General features: G+C 43.8%; 1 protein-coding gene across 1 annotated transcript in view; it reads left to right on the top strand.

Annotated features, from left to right (window-relative positions):
- SLC5A11 (solute carrier family 5 member 11) overlaps window positions 1–17,671 on the top strand; it is a 110,065-nt gene that overhangs the window by 61,917 nt on the left and 30,477 nt on the right. The window contains exons 9-13 of the mRNA XM_069209712.1: window positions 2,457–2,662; window positions 4,179–4,314; window positions 4,981–5,088; window positions 13,614–13,764; window positions 16,288–16,456. Of these exons, the coding sequence (XP_069065813.1) occupies window positions 2,457–2,662; window positions 4,179–4,314; window positions 4,981–5,088; window positions 13,614–13,764; window positions 16,288–16,456 (770 nt within the window). The remainder of the gene's footprint in view (window positions 1–2,456; window positions 2,663–4,178; window positions 4,315–4,980; window positions 5,089–13,613; window positions 13,765–16,287; window positions 16,457–17,671) is intronic.

Raw genomic sequence — 17,671 nt, 5'->3', positions numbered from 1 at the left:
AAGTACTATGCATGGTAAGAGACGTGTACCCCTGCTCTGAGTGTCTACATGTAATGTTGTCTTGATCCCTAATGCTGATTTTTTTTGCCATAGGCGAATACAGATCATGCATGCACTCCATGACATAGACCTGTCTCACAGATTGCAGTCTTTTTGGACCTGGAGGGGTGCCCAAAGTGCTGCCCTGATAGAGATAGAACATTACCGCCTTCACTAGGAGTTAAGCAGCACATGTGCGGTGACAGCATACTGTGTAGTGATCAGTGGTAGTGAACAGGTCCTTTTTACCCTGTGTCACTGGAGGGAGAAATACAGGCTCACTCACCTTTCTAAAGATTCTGCTGGTGTGTACTTAACTCACCGTTGGCTACATCAGATGGATGTGGAAGTGACTGCGCTGGTTGCATGTGTGCCTGGTAAAGTTACAGAACAGTGTTCGAGCAGTACTGTGCATTATACGTGTGTGGTTAGTGCATATACTAAATGTACGTATGCCTGTTGGAGATACAGCACATGAGAGATGTAGTGCAGTGCAGCGCATGGAAAAGCATGCTATGTGTGTATGTGTGCTTGCGTGAAGTGAAATACATGCGAAAGGGTGGGAAGCGCACACAGCGAATGTGTACTGGCAGTGTGTGGTTGCTGAAAATACACACAGGTATAAAAGAGAAAGCTACAGTGTTGAACAGTGCATGCAGACTGAATGTGTGTGCTGAACACATGTGTGTCTGTAGTGGGTCAATGTATGGAGCTAACATGAATGTGCATTGGGTGCAATGTGCCTGCAATGGTACATTATAAGGAGTACCCTCGTTTCCATTTTGGGCAGCCCAGGTCAGCCTGGTGAAGATATGAGGAAAGGAATCCCCCCCAGACATGTTTGTGTCTTGCTCCTTGTTTTCAGTGACCCGTGTATGCCAAGAGAGGGCCGCCGTAGACTGAGCTGTGTAACGAGCACTGTGTGGGGAGCACCAAGTCTATACCACCTTGTAGTGATGACTCCTTATGCCAGAGGGGGCCACTGTGGAAAAACTTGTGGGAACATCGTGCCAGAATTTTTGAACCCATTACGGTGACCGCATGCTCCAGGAGGTGCCGCTGTGGTGTGGGCGAATGCACCGGAGGAGTCTGCATTGTGTCCAGAGGTACCGCGGCAACCCCGTATGCCAGGTGAGCCCACCCAATGAGATCTGTTCTGACTGACCCCCGAGGGTAGAGAAGACGCTGTCGCTAGACTCTAGTTGGGAGCAGAATAACAGAATTAGAACCCCACCCCCCCTTCCATAACCATGCCTTCAGTTGCTGGGGAGAACTTGATTTACTGTGTCTTCGCAAGCTGATTGCTGGGGAGAAATAGCAGCACCACTCTGCAGAGTGAGCGTGCACCTGCCGGGTGATGGCGCATGTGCTGCAAGTTGCCCTACATCCCCGAGCAGGACCTGAACTCACAAATGCCTGACCTCAGAGCACCCGCCGAACAGCTGAATGCTTCTGTGATGCAGGAGAGTGTAAGGCTTGAACTGGGCCTCTGAGCCCAAGGGGATTCGCTAAATAACATGCTGTGGCACCACATCCCCTTTTGTCTAATTTTCTGAAGAGTCAAAGGGGAACTCTAGAGTACAGCCTAACAGTTTGTATTCCTTGGATGCACCCACCAGTGAATGGGGAATAACTCCAACAGATTACACAAAAAGGGTGGGACAGGGATGCACCTAAAAACTACTAAAGCCCTGACGACAGGAGGGACTTTGTTGTTTTTAAATGTAATATACATTTGCATGTGTATAGTTAGAAATACAATACTCTTTTATACAACTTCTAGAGCTCTGACCACAAGGGCCTGTGTTGTTGTTTTCGAATATCATATACCTTTGAATGTGTAGAGTTAGAAATAAAATACTTGTTTTAGGCAACTACTAGAGCCCTGACCACAAGGAGACTGTGTTGTTGTTTTTGAATGTCATTTACATTTGCATCTGTAGAGTTAGAAATAAAATATATTTTTTTATACAAAAGCAAGCATCTGACTGGACTTTAACTTAAAGTTTGTACTGTTTGCACTTTGAATTATGAGTCTTGTTCACTGACCTGTATCTACACTACCCCCAAGGGAGCCTTAACTGCTCAACCACCACTACCACTGAGAGTCAAGTGTAGAAGGGGTACTTGGCCCAGATGCTTGGTATCTAAAGTAGGTAAGGCAACGGGACATCAGGAGTGAAAGGCCTCAACCACCTGTGTTCTACATGGCCCTCTGAATGGGGTTCTGACAAGGGATACCTTGCTCTAGAGGAATGTATCCCAGCCTGGACAACTATTACATGTTTGCCAGGTATAAGATAATTCAGATCTGTTCATTCATAGCCTCAGTCACACATTTTTATACCAGTGCATAAGCACTGGATCTGACTATTGTGTCGTAAGATGAAAACCTTATTTTTTAAAATTTTATGCAGGCTTTGTGAAAGTTGGAGGCTTTGACCAGTTGCAGACAGCATACTTTAACGCCATCCCGAAACTTCGTCCTGAGAACAGCACCTGTGGTTTGCCAAGGGAAGATGCCTTCCACCTCTTTCGTGATCCAGTCACCTCTGATCTGCCCTGGCCCGGAGTGCTGGTGGGCATGACCATTCCTTCACTGTGGTACTGGTGTACAGATCAGGTATTTGCAAAAAAGACTACAACTGCTATAGTGTATATCCCTGCACTTTCTTTGTAGGGGGTGGTATGGATAGTCTGTGCACACACTGAGCTTTTTTCTATAAAGTCACAAGCTGTTTTCATTTGTTATAGCACAAAAGGTGCTTGATTTCATCTCAGCTGCAGGATTTACTCTCAACCGTGTTCCATTTCATCATGATCTAACTGTAACATTATAAACAGCGACCAACCATATTTAAATCTATCTTGGGCTTATCCCACAAGGGTTAGTCCAGGCCAAACTACCAGGCTACATCCTCTTAGAACGGGAACAAAGGCAATTCCAGACTCATTTGTAACATCTCAGTATTATATATGCTCCTGCTGTTTCTTTAAACTTTACTTAATTTTTCTATAAGCAAACATGACAAAATCACCTACTTTCCAGCAACTGATGTAACCCCTGTTCTTTGGGCAGTTTAAAAGCTATGCTAGTGTGCCACCAAAAGGTGAAAAGACCAAGAACTTTAACATCTCAGCAGGGGTTGTAAGCACTATATAAATGCAATTTCAATACAATCAAATACAATAAAGCTTTAAATGACCGTCACCAGACATGTGGAATTAACATTTGTGTTTGTTCACACGGAGTTAGGAATACTCAAGAGACAGGACCCACATCCACTATTGTGATTCTAACCTAGTAGGAGACTTTAACTTAAAAATGGTCTACAGAAGGCTACAGTTTTAAGCTAGCTGGGATAAAAAATAAAGTTGCCAATTGTTCACAATAAAAAAGAGCTTCTCAAAAGAAGCTTTTTTGGACCTGACTAGAACCTAATTAGGGCTTTTGCAAAGGTGTGCATTGCAACAATGTCTTTCTGTCGCTCAAAATCTGACTTGTTCTCCTAATCTGCAAACATCTAACATATCAATGTCTCCAAGCAATCCCATGCTTGATCCTTGCCTCAGTGACTCTTTTATCTCCTCAACCTGTGCTCATCACTATTCCTGTTACTGCCTTCAGACTTCTATGGCCCAAGAAAGCACCTACAAACGAGTGAATCTGCCTCTTCTTCTTAACACTTCCAACATGCCTTGCTATAGGTTAATCCTTTCATTCATGTGTATAAACCCACTAACATTATTAGACTTTGTTTAGACCCAGCAACTCTTGCACTTCTTATTTTAATATCTTCTACCTTCTTCCTACATGGCCCTTTTGCCAAGAACGAATCACACTTCCCTCAGGATACTGTAAAGTACGCATTCTCCAGCTCCAGTCCACATAACAAAACTGTGTTTGTTGATCCAGCATTCGATGGCCCTGCTCTTGCTTTGTACTTTTTCATGTCTCTATAAATGTCCCTATCATACGTCTTCATTGTTTCATCTCATATATTGCAATTTCTTTGCATCTGCTTGTTGCATGTGCCTCTCCTTTTGTCTTTTCTCTATTAATTCCAAGTGGCCCAAAGTTAATGTTATTTGCTGATCTCTGACATAAGTGATGGCTTAAAATATTTCAATGTTTGCAGGTGATTGTCCAAAGGTCTCTTTCTGCAAAAAACCTCTCTCATGCCAAAGGAGGGTCACTGATGGCGGCCTATCTGAAGGTACTACCCCTCTTCATCATGGTGTTTCCAGGAATGATCAGCCGAATCCTCTTCCCAGGTCAGAACCGTTTCTCCACAGTCTTGTTGTTTGAGTTGCAACACAGTGTTATCTGTGGCTTCAGGAATTTGACTGTCATAGGGTAGTATGCATTCTCCTTCTCAATGGATCCTCAACAGTTCTCCTCACTGGTCCATAGGCTAATCAGGACTTCCATTTACATTAGTGTCCTGCTCATTGTCTCTTCAATTCTAAATCCCACCATTCCATTTGGTTCTTTAGGCCTCCAGTGTTTCTTCAGAGTCCCACTGTCAGTTGTCCCTTATGATTTACTTTCTTCCAGATGCTTTGTTAGTCTTTTTATCTGGACCTTTGTTTGTCCCTGCTTTCATGACTTATACACTTCCAGTCTTATTTGCTGTTTGGGAGTTTTCTCTCTGATGTGTCTGCAGAAGACCATTCCTGTCTACTAGATTGTAATGCCTTACCTAACTGCAGCCAGCTTTCCTCTATCAAGAGCAATAGCATCACACAGCACAAGGGAGCAAAGCTCCTGTGTCTAAGATAATGTTCTACCGTGAGTGGCGAGGTTGTGAACTCACGACAAGTTCTATGTTGTCTTTGCATTAGGCTTTTGCCCATCTGTGGTCTTCATGTGGAAATGTAACACATGGCAAGAGAAGTGAGTTTCCATCCTTTTATAGTGTCATGTATTCTATTCTTCAGATCTAGTGGCTTGTGCTGACCCAGAAGCCTGTAAGGAGATATGTGGCAACCCCTCTGGCTGCTCGGACATTGCTTATCCTAAGCTGGTGATTGAACTTCTGCCTACAGGTAAGACCTAGGTTCAGGTATGATCAGAAAATTCTCATCATCTTAGCCTGGCTGATGCACACACAAATAGGCAGCTATGTCAATTTTGCATTGCAAGTATGCATAGGGCAGTAAGCATGCACAGCGTTGCACTGTTTGATCCATAATGTGTACTTTGTACTTGTCAGTCAGAAGGATCACTTGGAGAATCAGGGATACTTACTATGTTTGAAGCTAAACTTGCTTGTAGTTACTACGCTTGAAGCTAAACTTGCTTACCAGCTCTGATTCCATCTAAAGTGCCCCACAGGTATGGCTGCAAAGATGAAAAATGCTCTTGCGGTTAAAGCACGACAATTAATGGTTATCAGCAAAGACAGCAATCTACTGCTCTGGGTGACACTGCCCAATGAAACAATCAAGACTACTCAAGCTTGGCTGTTACACTGTTTCTTTTAAAATGCCTAAAACATAATCAACACATTATATTTTGAAAGAAATGTGATTGTTCCCATACCGAGGTGGATCTATATACTCTGTAAATGTTTGCTGATCTGAGGAGTAAGAAAGAAGTAAGACCACCACTGCAAAGGGATAACCCAAATATTTCAATATAAGCCTGCATTACTTTTTTATAGTGAAACATGATGGGCAGTAGTGCAGCTGAAACACTTTTCATTTTCCACCTGGAAGGACTTATTAGTTATTTTATTACAGTGACTCATGTTGGCTATGTTCAGGTGTGTTGCTTACATAACACAGCACAAAGATTGTAAATCCTATAGTGAAGTCTGCAGGTCAGAAGGGAGAGTGCTGCTGGATTAACACAGACTGGCACCTATATTCCACAGAGGAAGTTTCATGTTTTAGTCTAAAAGAGGGACAAGAACACTTAAAAGATCTGGGTGGGTGAAGTTAAATATTCCCTTTGAAGTGGCACCTCCTTCCAAGAGTATTAACAGCCATTTTTGGATGAGTTTACAAAACAGAACTGCAAGTAGCACATCAACAGTGACACACGTTAGCCAGGGTTATCCCTCACATATTCTGTGGGAGGAAACAGTATGAATAGCTGGTCAAATGTCACCAAAGGAGGCCACAAGATCTGCTGAAGTACAGCCCCGGTCTTTGGCACAGGGGGATCCAATTACTGGTTTTACAGGTCTTACATTGACTCTGATGACCAGACCTAACTCCTCTCAAGTTTTGAACCTAGTACTGCTTTTCCAGTGATATGGTTGAGAGTGTTGCTAAAGGCACTTATGAATAAGTGCTCCTGGCCAGGATAGGAGAACCAAGCCATTAGACCCTTTTCAGGGTGGCCACAGAGCAGATGGGGGCTACTATGTTTGGACTGTAGTGGTTGAGGGTGTTTGCCATTAATACCCTAGTTATGCCCTAAGGCTTTCAAAACTGCACTAAGCATAACCTCTTCTGCACTTGATACTCACAGAAGTGATTGTGAGCAGTCACAGGCTTCGCAGGGAAGTAGTTGGTTTGCAAAAGGTCATAACTCAATGCAACAACACACACCATACTTTTACTTTCCAGCTCACTGTTTGATTTTGAAGCAAAATAACTTAGTTTTAAATCTCACAACAATATTAAATACTACACGATTCGACATAGGACATAAGCCCTTAGGGCACTTCTGCCTTGTCACACTGTTCCCGCCGAGCCCTCTCATGATAAACCGTCCCAGGGTGACTCGAAAAGGCCACTATATCAAGTGAGCAGAGCGGAAGCATTAATCAGACATAGGTGCAAACTCTAATGTCCCTCATTACTCCAATGTGCACTCAGTTCATTCTATCTCAAGTCTCCCATACTTGGTGGCATAGGAGGCAAAGTGGAAGTTTGCGGTGCCCCATTTGGAGAGAGACTAACTGCCTCATATTCCTGCGGGCAGTGCTACAGTGAGCAAGGACAAACTCAGGAGCCACCGTACGGGTCAGGAGTGGCTGCATCCCTGTGCACACAGCTGCTTGGCTCTAATTCCAAGGTGCGGTGGCACTTGGAGCCTAGATACAGCCCAGGCTGCTGTGGCTCCATTCAATTGCAAAGCATGTGTGACCCATGACCAGGCATGTACAGGTAATTGCAGTCCTGTTAAGGCTGATATTGTCAACACAGGAGGCGGGGTCCCAAGTGGGCTGATTCAGGCAGTTGTAGTCCTGCCGATGTCGGCAGTTGTATCCCGGATGACACTGATGTCATTAACGAGCAGATGCAGTACAACTGGCATAGAATGAGCAGTTTCATCAGGAGAAGCTGATATGTATATAGCCTCTGTTCAGTAGGCCACTGACTGCTTTTAGAGTTTGGACTGCCATGGCTCGCTAGGTGGAACTGGGCAGAGTGATTCTGTGTTAGACGCCCTGCCCTGAATAGACAAGAGTAGCTTCCACTATGACTCAGCAGTGCTGTGGAGAACAGGACCCCAGGTCAGGGGGTTCAACTAGCAGAAACAATGCAGTTCCCCTACTTCTAAATCCGGTATCTGCTGTTTTTTGCAGATGTTCTATATCTGTCAACCTTTAAAAGACCCCCTAAATCTTGTAGTTTCTGTTTAGGAGTGAGACTGAGTACCACTTTTATATCTGCAAAGGTTGGTAGTTGCTGCTCCCTATAGAGAGAGTGACAAATAAACAAGTTACTTAATATCAGTAGCAAGCTTTCTGGTGGTTACTCTATGTTACTGCAGATTTCTCATCTTGTGAAAATCCCCAGGTGCCAAACTGGCTCCAGAAAATTCAAAGCAAGTGCTCCCCAGAGCTTTGTGACCCTGACGGGTGAGTAGCGCGCTCCACAAATTTTTTTTCATAGATTTTTTTTATTATTTTATTGTAGATGGTGCCACGTTCCTGCCATTCCACTCCAGAATTGACAAATGGAGGCTCATATAAGCCCGGCAAATTACTTTGGTTTCTTTCAATAATCAGTCCATGATCTCAGACACAGAGCCTCCTGAAAAAAACAGTGTTCATATTTCTAAATTGGGATCTTTCTAGATGGAAAAACAATATGAAATAACAGGGTGGTGAGGGATCTGCAGTTAGATAAAGTATCCACCAGAAAGATTAACAAAGGTAAATAACTTGCTAAACAAAGATTCCTCACCTTCTGAATAGATATCAAAGCAGTATCTCCCAAGGTGGTGGGTCTGCTGAATAGCTTAAACTAAGAAGTCCTGCTGGACCGAACATTCAAAATGCCCATCTTGAAAGATCTAACAGTCAGGGCAGTAGATCTTCGTGAATATGTGCACCAGTGCCTGCGCAGCTCCTGAACAAATATGCAGGGCTGGCATTTCCCCATGCCAATGCAGTGATAACAGTCTTGGCTCAGGTTGAATTCGCCCACTGGTCTTCTGGAGGCTGCTTCTTAGCCACTGCATACCAGATCTTAATGCAGAGGGCCATCAACTGGGAGACAGCCCACTTCTGCCACGCCTTGTTCTCTTCACCCAAGGGAATCCCACAAAAAGCTGATCATCCACCATGGTACTATCAATGTAAAACCGGAGCACATTCTGGGTCCCAGTTGATGTAGGATGAGGCAAAGCAAAGAAGGTGGGCAGAGTAATAGCTTGTCTGACATGAGAAGGCTTCACCGCCTTTGGTAAGAATGCATCTTGTGTCCTTAGCACTAGTTTGTCTTGGAAAAAAGGTGATATAAGGAGACTGGAATGAAAGTTCACTCACCCAGCATGCGGATGTTATCATCACTAGGAAGCTGTTTTTAAGGTGAGTAGGGGCAATGACCAGCTGTGCACTGGTTCAAAAGGGGTACACATCAGAAAAATGAGGAATCTCCTAATGCAGAACTGCAACGGGTACAGGTCGAAACATATTCTTCAAACCTTTTAGAAAACGTCTCACTACTGGTGATATGGTTGGTTGGGCCGACAAATGTAAAGAGGCTGAATAGAGCCAGCAAGTAACCTTTAGCTGTGCCCAGAGCAAGGTCTTGTGGGGCCTAAAACAAAGCAAACAACAAGACATTATTGTTATTATTATATTTATATTTCTAGAACACATTGTCACAAAATGGTATCCTGGTGCTAATAGCCTCAAACCGAGATAAGAAAAACATGCACAGGAGTTAATGAGGGAAGAGCCAAGTTTTCAGAGCTTTTGTGAAGTGCAGTATATATCGGTTGAGAATCTAAAAGAGGCAGGAAGCTGATTCCAAAGCTAGGCTGCTCTCACTGTGCAGGCACTCCCACCCTGTCTTATCTTCTTAAATTTAGGAATGCAAATAAGATTGGCCAATGAAGAACGAGGGCATCGCCCCAGAGAATACCTTAGAAAACATTTTTGTAAGGGGATTGGTCCTAGAACCCGGAGGGCTTTACAGACAGTGCATAACGATTTAAAAACTATTCTCTGTTTAATTGGTAACCTGTGAAGCTCCTTCACTGCATCGGATGAGGATGATTTTCTAGGCCTATTAATGCCAGTTTGGCCGCTGTGTCTTGAACTTTATATAGTCTGTTTATTAGAAAGTCTGGAGCTCCTAAAAAAAGAGCATTGCAATAGTCTAGCCTACTCAGGATCACAATGCGCACAATCAGAATTCTGGCAGTTGTCGGTAAAATGGGAAGGGGTTTTCGCACACCCCTGAGAAGCAACAAGCATGCCCCAGCTACTTTGGTGACGTGACCTTAAAGGGACAATTGACTGCTGTCTGATGGTCACTGTCCAGTGCCAAAATCAGCTAAGTATCGTCAGTATAATTGACTAATCTAAAGTTGTGAGTTTTGATAAAAGTCACTAGTGCCATTATACATAGATTAAACAATATTGGACTAAGCGCTGACCCCTGGGGGTGTCTCTATGTTTAACTTTCCAAAAAGGAGAGTGAAGGGGGAAGGCAACAGTCAGACAAATAGGAAGACATCCATTTCATTGCTGTTCCACCTACTATTGCCGAAGCAAGCCTATGCCGAAGAATGCTGTGGTTTACCATGTCGAAAGTGGCAGATAGATCAAGTAGGGCCAAGATTACTGACTGGCCGCTATCGACTGACATCCTGAGCTCGTCCATGGAAGTGAGTAGGGCTGACTCAGTTCCATGTCCTGGCCTAAATCCAAACTGCTACTGCTCCTGTACCTGTTCCAGGTAGTGGGATAGTTTTTGCTAACATAGTGTTCCAGGCAACTATGAAATTGGTTGGTTATTAAGGACCGACGGGTACAATGATTTTTTGAAAATGGAAGAGACAATGGCTTTTTTCCAAGTCTGTGGTACTGCGCCAGAGTCCAGAGATTAATTGCAAATCTGCAGGAGCAGTGGGAAAGATTCTTCCGCCGTAATGTTGTAGATGTTATGCAGCAAAGGGTCGGATGGAGAGCCAGAAGAAGTAGACTTGGGTAGAGAACAGAAACAATCATCTGAAATAGGTTCAAAACTATCAAGTCTACACTTAAGAGTTATCCAAGACATTGATTGGCTCGTATAAGATACAGCCAGGGTGGAAAAGAGACTCAGTGATTGGGCTGTCGTCAGAGAGTGCAGCAACTGAGGGTGGACCTGTTAACTGAGAGCAGGGCCGGCTCTAGGGCGGTGCGACCGGTGCCACCGCACCAGATGCTGATGGGTGGGGTAGCCGTGATTTGCAACTGTATTATGATTTTAAAAGCACCTGCTGCGGCGTTCCTTGCCTCCAGCAATTTTCAGGCAACAATATAAATGTCATGGTAACTCTGGTGATTAGTGTTCTACCTAGAGCGAGATCAGCGTTTTGAAGGGCACTGTTAAAGGATGGTAGGGAGGCAATTTGTGGCAGAAGTGGTCACTGGGAGGAGAGTGGGGAGGACCAACAAACATTTTCACACAGTGTGCTACCAGTGCTAAGGCCGGCTCTGACTGAGAGCCATCCTTGATGTCACCCAGAATGTTGCCGATCTTTTCCTCAAAGAACAAGGTAAGGTTCTCACATAGTTCTTGGGACAGTGTAATGTATTTTTTCAAGTAATCAGAGCTAGAGATCTCCTGCATGATGTCAAGGGCCTTTTTGGTTTTGTTAGAGGCAGCAAGAACGGGGGTGACTATCTTTTGCTTTATTAATCTCTTTCTTTATATTCATATAGAGAGGATCTTAGCTCTGTTTTATCCTCCTCCTTATCGGAGCTATGTCAGTTCTTTCCTGCTCACTACCTTTAGCCTCTTTAGAGAGGGACTGTACCAAGGAGCAGAAGGTTGACGGTGCTTTTTCATAACTTGCATCGGGATTTCGGTATCGAGTAGTTCAAAAATTGTTCCCTCAATGGTTTTATAATTTTCTTCTACCAATTTGTCGTGGTCAAAGGTAACTGACATATTAGTTAACCTGTGGCAGAATGACGCTCCAAGTTTATGCCATGTCCTACCCATATGTGAGATGGCTGTTGCCTTTTTAGCGGTATTGAGTTCTCTAACAAAAAGATGTAAAGTTATTAGGGCATGCTCAGTCCAGCACATAGGAAGAGTGTCCTTAATAGAGCTCAAACCCTTTGGGGCAGGGATGAGGTCTAGAGTATGGCTACTAAGATGACTGGAACCAGATACCAACTGGCTTAACTATAAGATGTTACAGGAGCTTCAAAATTCTTTGTATGAGGGAAAAGAGGCACCTCTTCAGCCCACATACTGCAGTCTCCTAGAATTAAAAGTTGGAGTGGGCCAGGGCTGTATTAGAAATAACCTCTATTAGAGGTTGTAGGCGTGAGGCTGGGAGTCCAGGAGGCTATAGCATAAGATTCCTGAAATTAGGCAGCCTTTTGCAGATTTCAAAGAAAAGCCCATCAAGTTGGGCTGGAAAGTTCATTGAGAGTTAGAGATATTATGTTCCAGCTATTTTTAAACATAATTCATACTCCCCCCACCTCTAGCAGTATGCATCTTATGAAGGAAATTAAGTCCCCAGGGCAGGTCAGGCCAAGTTCAATGGCAGAGTCCGGAGTGATCCAAGTTTCTGTGATAAAGAGTATATCCCAGTTTTCTCTCATGAACAACAGATTCATTTCAATTGCATGCTTGATTAGGGACCTCGCATTTGACAGACCACATTTCAGAGAGCTAGGCAATGAGGTGGGGTAGGAGAAAGTTATCTCCTCTAACAGTTTTGATTGCATAGAGCCTGTTGATACAGAGCTTGTCAAAGGGCACCTTGTTACCGGACTTACATCAACAACCTAAGAGGAAGATCAAAATAATCAAACTCCCACCACTCAATCTGCACACCTGGAGGTGCAGAGTGCGCAGGCTGGGGTGCAAGACCACGTCCTGCTGCTGTGACAGGCGGTCCTCCCGCAGCAAAAGCCTGATTGGAAAGGTAGATGGTCAAGCCCAAGTCCTCCAGGTTGCACATTTTTCTGGCCCAATCTGGTGCCACTAGGATGAGTAGGGCCCGGTCACCCCTGGATTTTTCAGAACTTGGGGCAGGCGGGCAAGCAGGTGGAAGGAATACAGGAGCCACATGCTTCACTCCGTGAGGAATGCTTCTCCAAGCTTTCCGGGAAACTCCAGCATGCAAAAGTGCTAACACTGAATGCTCTTGGCAGTGCAAAAACAATCCAGCCAGGAATCTCCCCACTTTTGGAAGAGTCCTTTGCCACCTACATATACAACTTCAATTCATGATTGGCTAGGTGACGTTGACTGAGTTTGTCTTCCGTGGCGTTTAAAGATCTTGCCAGGTAATGCACCATCAGGGAAATACCCTGAGGATCCAGCCAGCTCTAGAGGCATAGAGCCCCCTGACACAGGATTGTGGCACCCGTTCAGCCCTGCTTGTTGTAGTACAACATGGAGTTGGTGTTGTCCGTGAGAACTTGCATCAGCCTGCCTCTGATGTTCCCACTGGGTGTAATCAAAGCAGGCATGGAGGTGTGCCACAAACCCAAGCACCAAATGAACACTTTGTGGGGGTAAGTCACAGACATATGTTTACAAGAATCCCTACAAAACTTAAGTCCTGTAGTCTTAGCTGGTGACATCTCTTGCACACTGGAAAATGTGAAGGAAATATTTCTGTTCACAAGCGATACTCCAAATCCACATCTGAGGGTGTAGAAAAAAAGGAAATGATGCAGCGCTATGGGAGCCTCTAATATGCAGCTCTACTTGTCACTTCTGGATTAGAATGCATTAACACTGAGTTACTCTGTGCCACCTGCCAGCAGGCAGGAGCACTCCTTTACATTTTCCGGATCCGGTCTGGCACCAGAGTATATTCACAAGGTGAGGAATCTGCGGTTATATGTGTCAATTGAAAATTGCATTTCAAGTGACATCTGTTGATTAGGAGGGCTTATATACGAAAAAGTAATCGCCCAGGGGAAGAAGAGTTCTGAATTATATTCAATATAAGAAATAAGTGGGACTTGTCTTGTAGCAAAGCTACTGCCAATGGGGGGAAGATGCATGCCTGTTCCTCTCACAGAACTAGAATGAACTTATGTGTGGATAGACTTTTGGCTAAATAATAAAGGAGGGCCTTTCATATTAGGTATTAAATCTGCTGTTTGTATTGCTAACCACTCATCCTCATTTGCTTTTAGGATTGCGAGGCCTTATGATGTCAGTAATGATTGCTGCTCTCATGTCCTCTCTGACTTCCATCTTTAATAGCGCAAGCACAATCTTCACCATGGACCTGTGGCGCTTCTTCCGACCTCGCTCTTCTGAATGGGAGCTCATGATTGTCGGCAGGTACAGGACATTCCACTTTTGCTTTTATCTCCTGCTCGCTTTCCTGTTTTGGTTTGGTTCATCACTTCTTTGCACATTTAAAAACATGACTCACTTCTCTTGCCCTAAAGTCTAATGTCAACCCGGATTGTGTCATAGCTCTTCTTCTGATACCTTCTTTAGAACTGAAGACAGAGATCTAATAACTCAATTCGGGCAGTTCTAAAGTCACTAAAAAAAAATCTTGCAGCTTCCTTCCCTAAAGCTTGTCCTGTGGCTTTCACCTCCACTTTGCCCAATCATATTTTTTACTCGCTCCTTATCAAGTATGACCACAAAATTCTGAGACAAATTCATTTAACTTTCAATCTCTAAGCACTAGCACGGAAAGGATTATATTTTCCAAATGAAAAATACATACGTGGGATAAAGTTAGGAGTCATTATGAGGTTGCTGAAAGTCCTGATCTGCCAGACTTGTGGTTTCCCTGTCTGATTTAGAGGTGGGGATCCACTTACATTGAGAGGCCAGATCTTCAGCAAGCTCTGCCAAGTAAGGCCAGGCTAGGGAACCAACTGCAGCACTGACAAAAATACTCACACCAGTCACACACATCTCCATCCTTTATCACTCTCTTCCATTCATCCATTCTCTCTCTCCACCACCCACTCCTTTCTCTCTCTCTCTCTCTATCTCCTTCCCACCCCCAATTAAGCTGCAACTAACAAAAGGTGAACTGGTGAAAGTGACAGAGCACCAGCAGGTGCCTTAAACTTTCAAAACCGACCTCCAATTGTTCCAGCCCACTGAGAACCTGCCCATTTGAGTAAAAAGCCAATCCGGCCCTGCTGCTTCAGAAAACACATTGCCAGAGGATTATCTGCCTCAAGCTGACTGCAACAAATTGTCTGGAGGCCTGCCCTTTTTAGTTTGGATCTTCCAAAGCTGATTTGTTTTGTACAACCCATGGCGTGTCTGAGCAGTATAAAATGTAAAATTACCGTAAAGCGCAGAGAAAATGGCCCATGGAGGTCATTATGAAGTCCCTCCAACAATCCCATTTGCACTTCTGTATTTAAATTAACATTCAAAGGTAATGCAATTTTCATTCTCAGCAGCCCTTATCTAGAGTAAACACCTTGATCCTATTTGAGACACCCTGCTAGTGTTATTTACCTTCAAAACCCTGCTCAAGGCACTTCTGTTCTGAATTGGCACGAGTCACCTAGTCTCTGGTATTAGTGAAACATAGAAATATCCTTAGTAGTAGTTTTTTTTTTTCATGAATTTCACAACAAGCACCCAGGCAAAATATTCTGTTGTAACCATTCCAGGTTTTCATTAGGGACCTGCTCTTTTGACTCTTTTGATGGGCTCCACCCAACTATGACTATTGTTTACATTTACTGTACTTACCTGGCTGCATCTCATCTACTTCACCCTAATATCACATTCCGTTTTAGATGAATTCCACCAGTAACTAATTACAATACTGAATACTTCTCAAAACAAAATTAGCACATATTTTGGCGGACACAATACACTGTCCCAAATGCTTGGTCTGCCTGCCTCATTTAGAGACAGGTGTACCATAAGCTCTCTATTCACACAGCCACACGGATGGAAATATTTCTCAGATGGCCTGATGGAAAAGGGGCTGTTAGCGGAAGGGCATTACCAAACCTGCCCTATCTAGGGTGAATGGTGTAATGTCCTCTTTTTTCTTTCCCTCAGTAAGGGACAGAAATAAAACAAATAATGAGCCATTAAGCTATTAACTTACTAGATCATTAGTGTTTTTTGTTTTACTGAAACAAACTCCTACTTGGGGAGTTTGTCTCTGAATAAAAAAGTTTAGGGAATGGTTACCAAAACTATGCCGGCCGTCTACCAAACTTTTTGTACCCGGATGGAACCCTATCATGGTGCTGGAGGTAATATCCTCTGCCACCCTGAAGGACAGACTACCACTACCAAGGTCGATAATCACTTGCCCCCTTTGATCCAATCTCAGATCCTCTGTACCACAGTGTACTCTTCTGGTTGAATGGCTTGTCTCCTTCCGATTCTGGCTCATATCCTTTGCACCTCTGCATCCTCTCCTTGGTGAATGACTTGTGCCCTTGTGATCCTGAATCATATCCGTTGCACCTCTGTGTTCTCTTTGTGTTTAATGATGTGCCACTTGATCCTGACTCATATTATTTGTACCTTAGTGTTGTCTCTCTTCAATGAATTACTTGTTTCCACCTGGTCCAGACACAAGTCATTTCTTCCTCTGTGGTTGCTCCGTGCTCCATGTTACATGATTGGGCTTCAACCAACTCTTTACTAGTTTGTACAACCCCTTTATTTAACATTGTTGGAGATACTTCTCACTCTGATCTTTCTGTTTCAGATACTTCCACCTAGGTTTTTGATTCTTCTGGCACTAATCCAGCCCTGCCTTTCCCTGTGTGGAAGCCCTGTGGCATTATACAGTCAGTCAGTCCAGGATACTTCAGGCCTTTAATGTCAGCTCATTGCTTCTCTTGTCCCTGGCAGGGTTTTTGTGTTGGTGTTGGTTGTCATATCCATTCTTTGGATTCCCCTGGTGCAGGCCAGCCAAGGAGGGCAGCTGTTTATTTACATCCAGTCCATAAGTTCCTACTTGCAACCTCCAGTGGCAATTGTCTTCATTGCTGGCTGTTTTTGGACGCGTGCAAATGAAAAGGTCAGTCAAACACTCAAACTAGTTGTAATACCAATTACATTTGTTTGTGGTGTACTGGGTAATGTGCTTTGCAGTTGTGTAATGTTATCATAATGAAATCATTTGAAGTATAGAAATGTTAACATACACATTAAGTATACACTTTACAGCATACATTTTCAACTAAACACAGCCCGACCATTAATTCATCAATTCATGCAGCTAGTCATCTGTATTCATAGGTATAAATTAAATAAATACGAAGCCTGCTCTTCTAACAAAATACGCTCACTAAATTGCTAAGAGGATGCATATTTGATACATCACAAAAAATATGTATGCAAGTTTTAAGTGTTTGCACATCTTAGTAAATACCTCATTATTAGATCAAAACTTGAGAGAACCTCTCCAAAATAATTGAAATTCTTAATCACAAACCTCAGCCAACGTGGGCAATAAATGAAATTATTAGTGTGGTAGGCATGGCCAGCTGAAACAACAGATGGCTTTAATCTGTTTGGGGTTCTACTGAGGCCCTGCTTCCCCACTACCTGCCAGTGTATACCAAGCCATCCCACTTCTGATGGAGCTTCTGACTGATTTGGATAACATGGCTCCTAGGAGAAGCAAAGGTAAGATTCTCTCAACAGCCCAAAGCCGGAAGGATACTGCATGAACATAATACTGCATGAACATATGCATGGGCAAGAGTATATCTAGTTAGTTGGTGGCAACCCTTGTGGGACCACAGATATCACTCTTCTGCAGGGAATGTGCAGCAATGCTAAAGTCTATGCTGTGGATAGAGTCTTGTGCTGGGGGCACAAAGAATGGCAGGTCTCTCACAACAGACCTGGAGCCATTAGGTAGATGCCATTGAATAGTCCAGCTTTTGGGACAAGTGCTTCTTGGGCCTGATCAGGGCTCTTCATTCTGATCCACAGATTGTGTCTTTTAAAAGGTGGTGCAATTCATAGGGACTTGGGGGGGTTTATTCGCCCTCACCTAACCCCCATGTGCTCTGGAGTACACCTGGCCTACTGTGACCCACGTGGGCTGTTTGTGTAACAGGTGATATGGCAGACATACAGAGAAATAAGAAGCTATTTAAGCTGCGCTTCACAGGCATGAGTAGCTGGGGGAAGCACATTCACAACGCAGGCTGTGGGAGAGTTCTAAGGAACAAAAATGTGAAGAAAAATATGGTTCAGGACCACCCTAATGAATATGAAACAA

This window comes from Pleurodeles waltl, chromosome 10 (assembly GCF_031143425.1).
Source record: "Pleurodeles waltl isolate 20211129_DDA chromosome 10, aPleWal1.hap1.20221129, whole genome shotgun sequence".
NCBI classification, from domain to species: domain Eukaryota; kingdom Metazoa; phylum Chordata; class Amphibia; order Caudata; family Salamandridae; genus Pleurodeles; species Pleurodeles waltl.
This window is presented reverse-complemented; position numbering and strand designations above follow the sequence as displayed.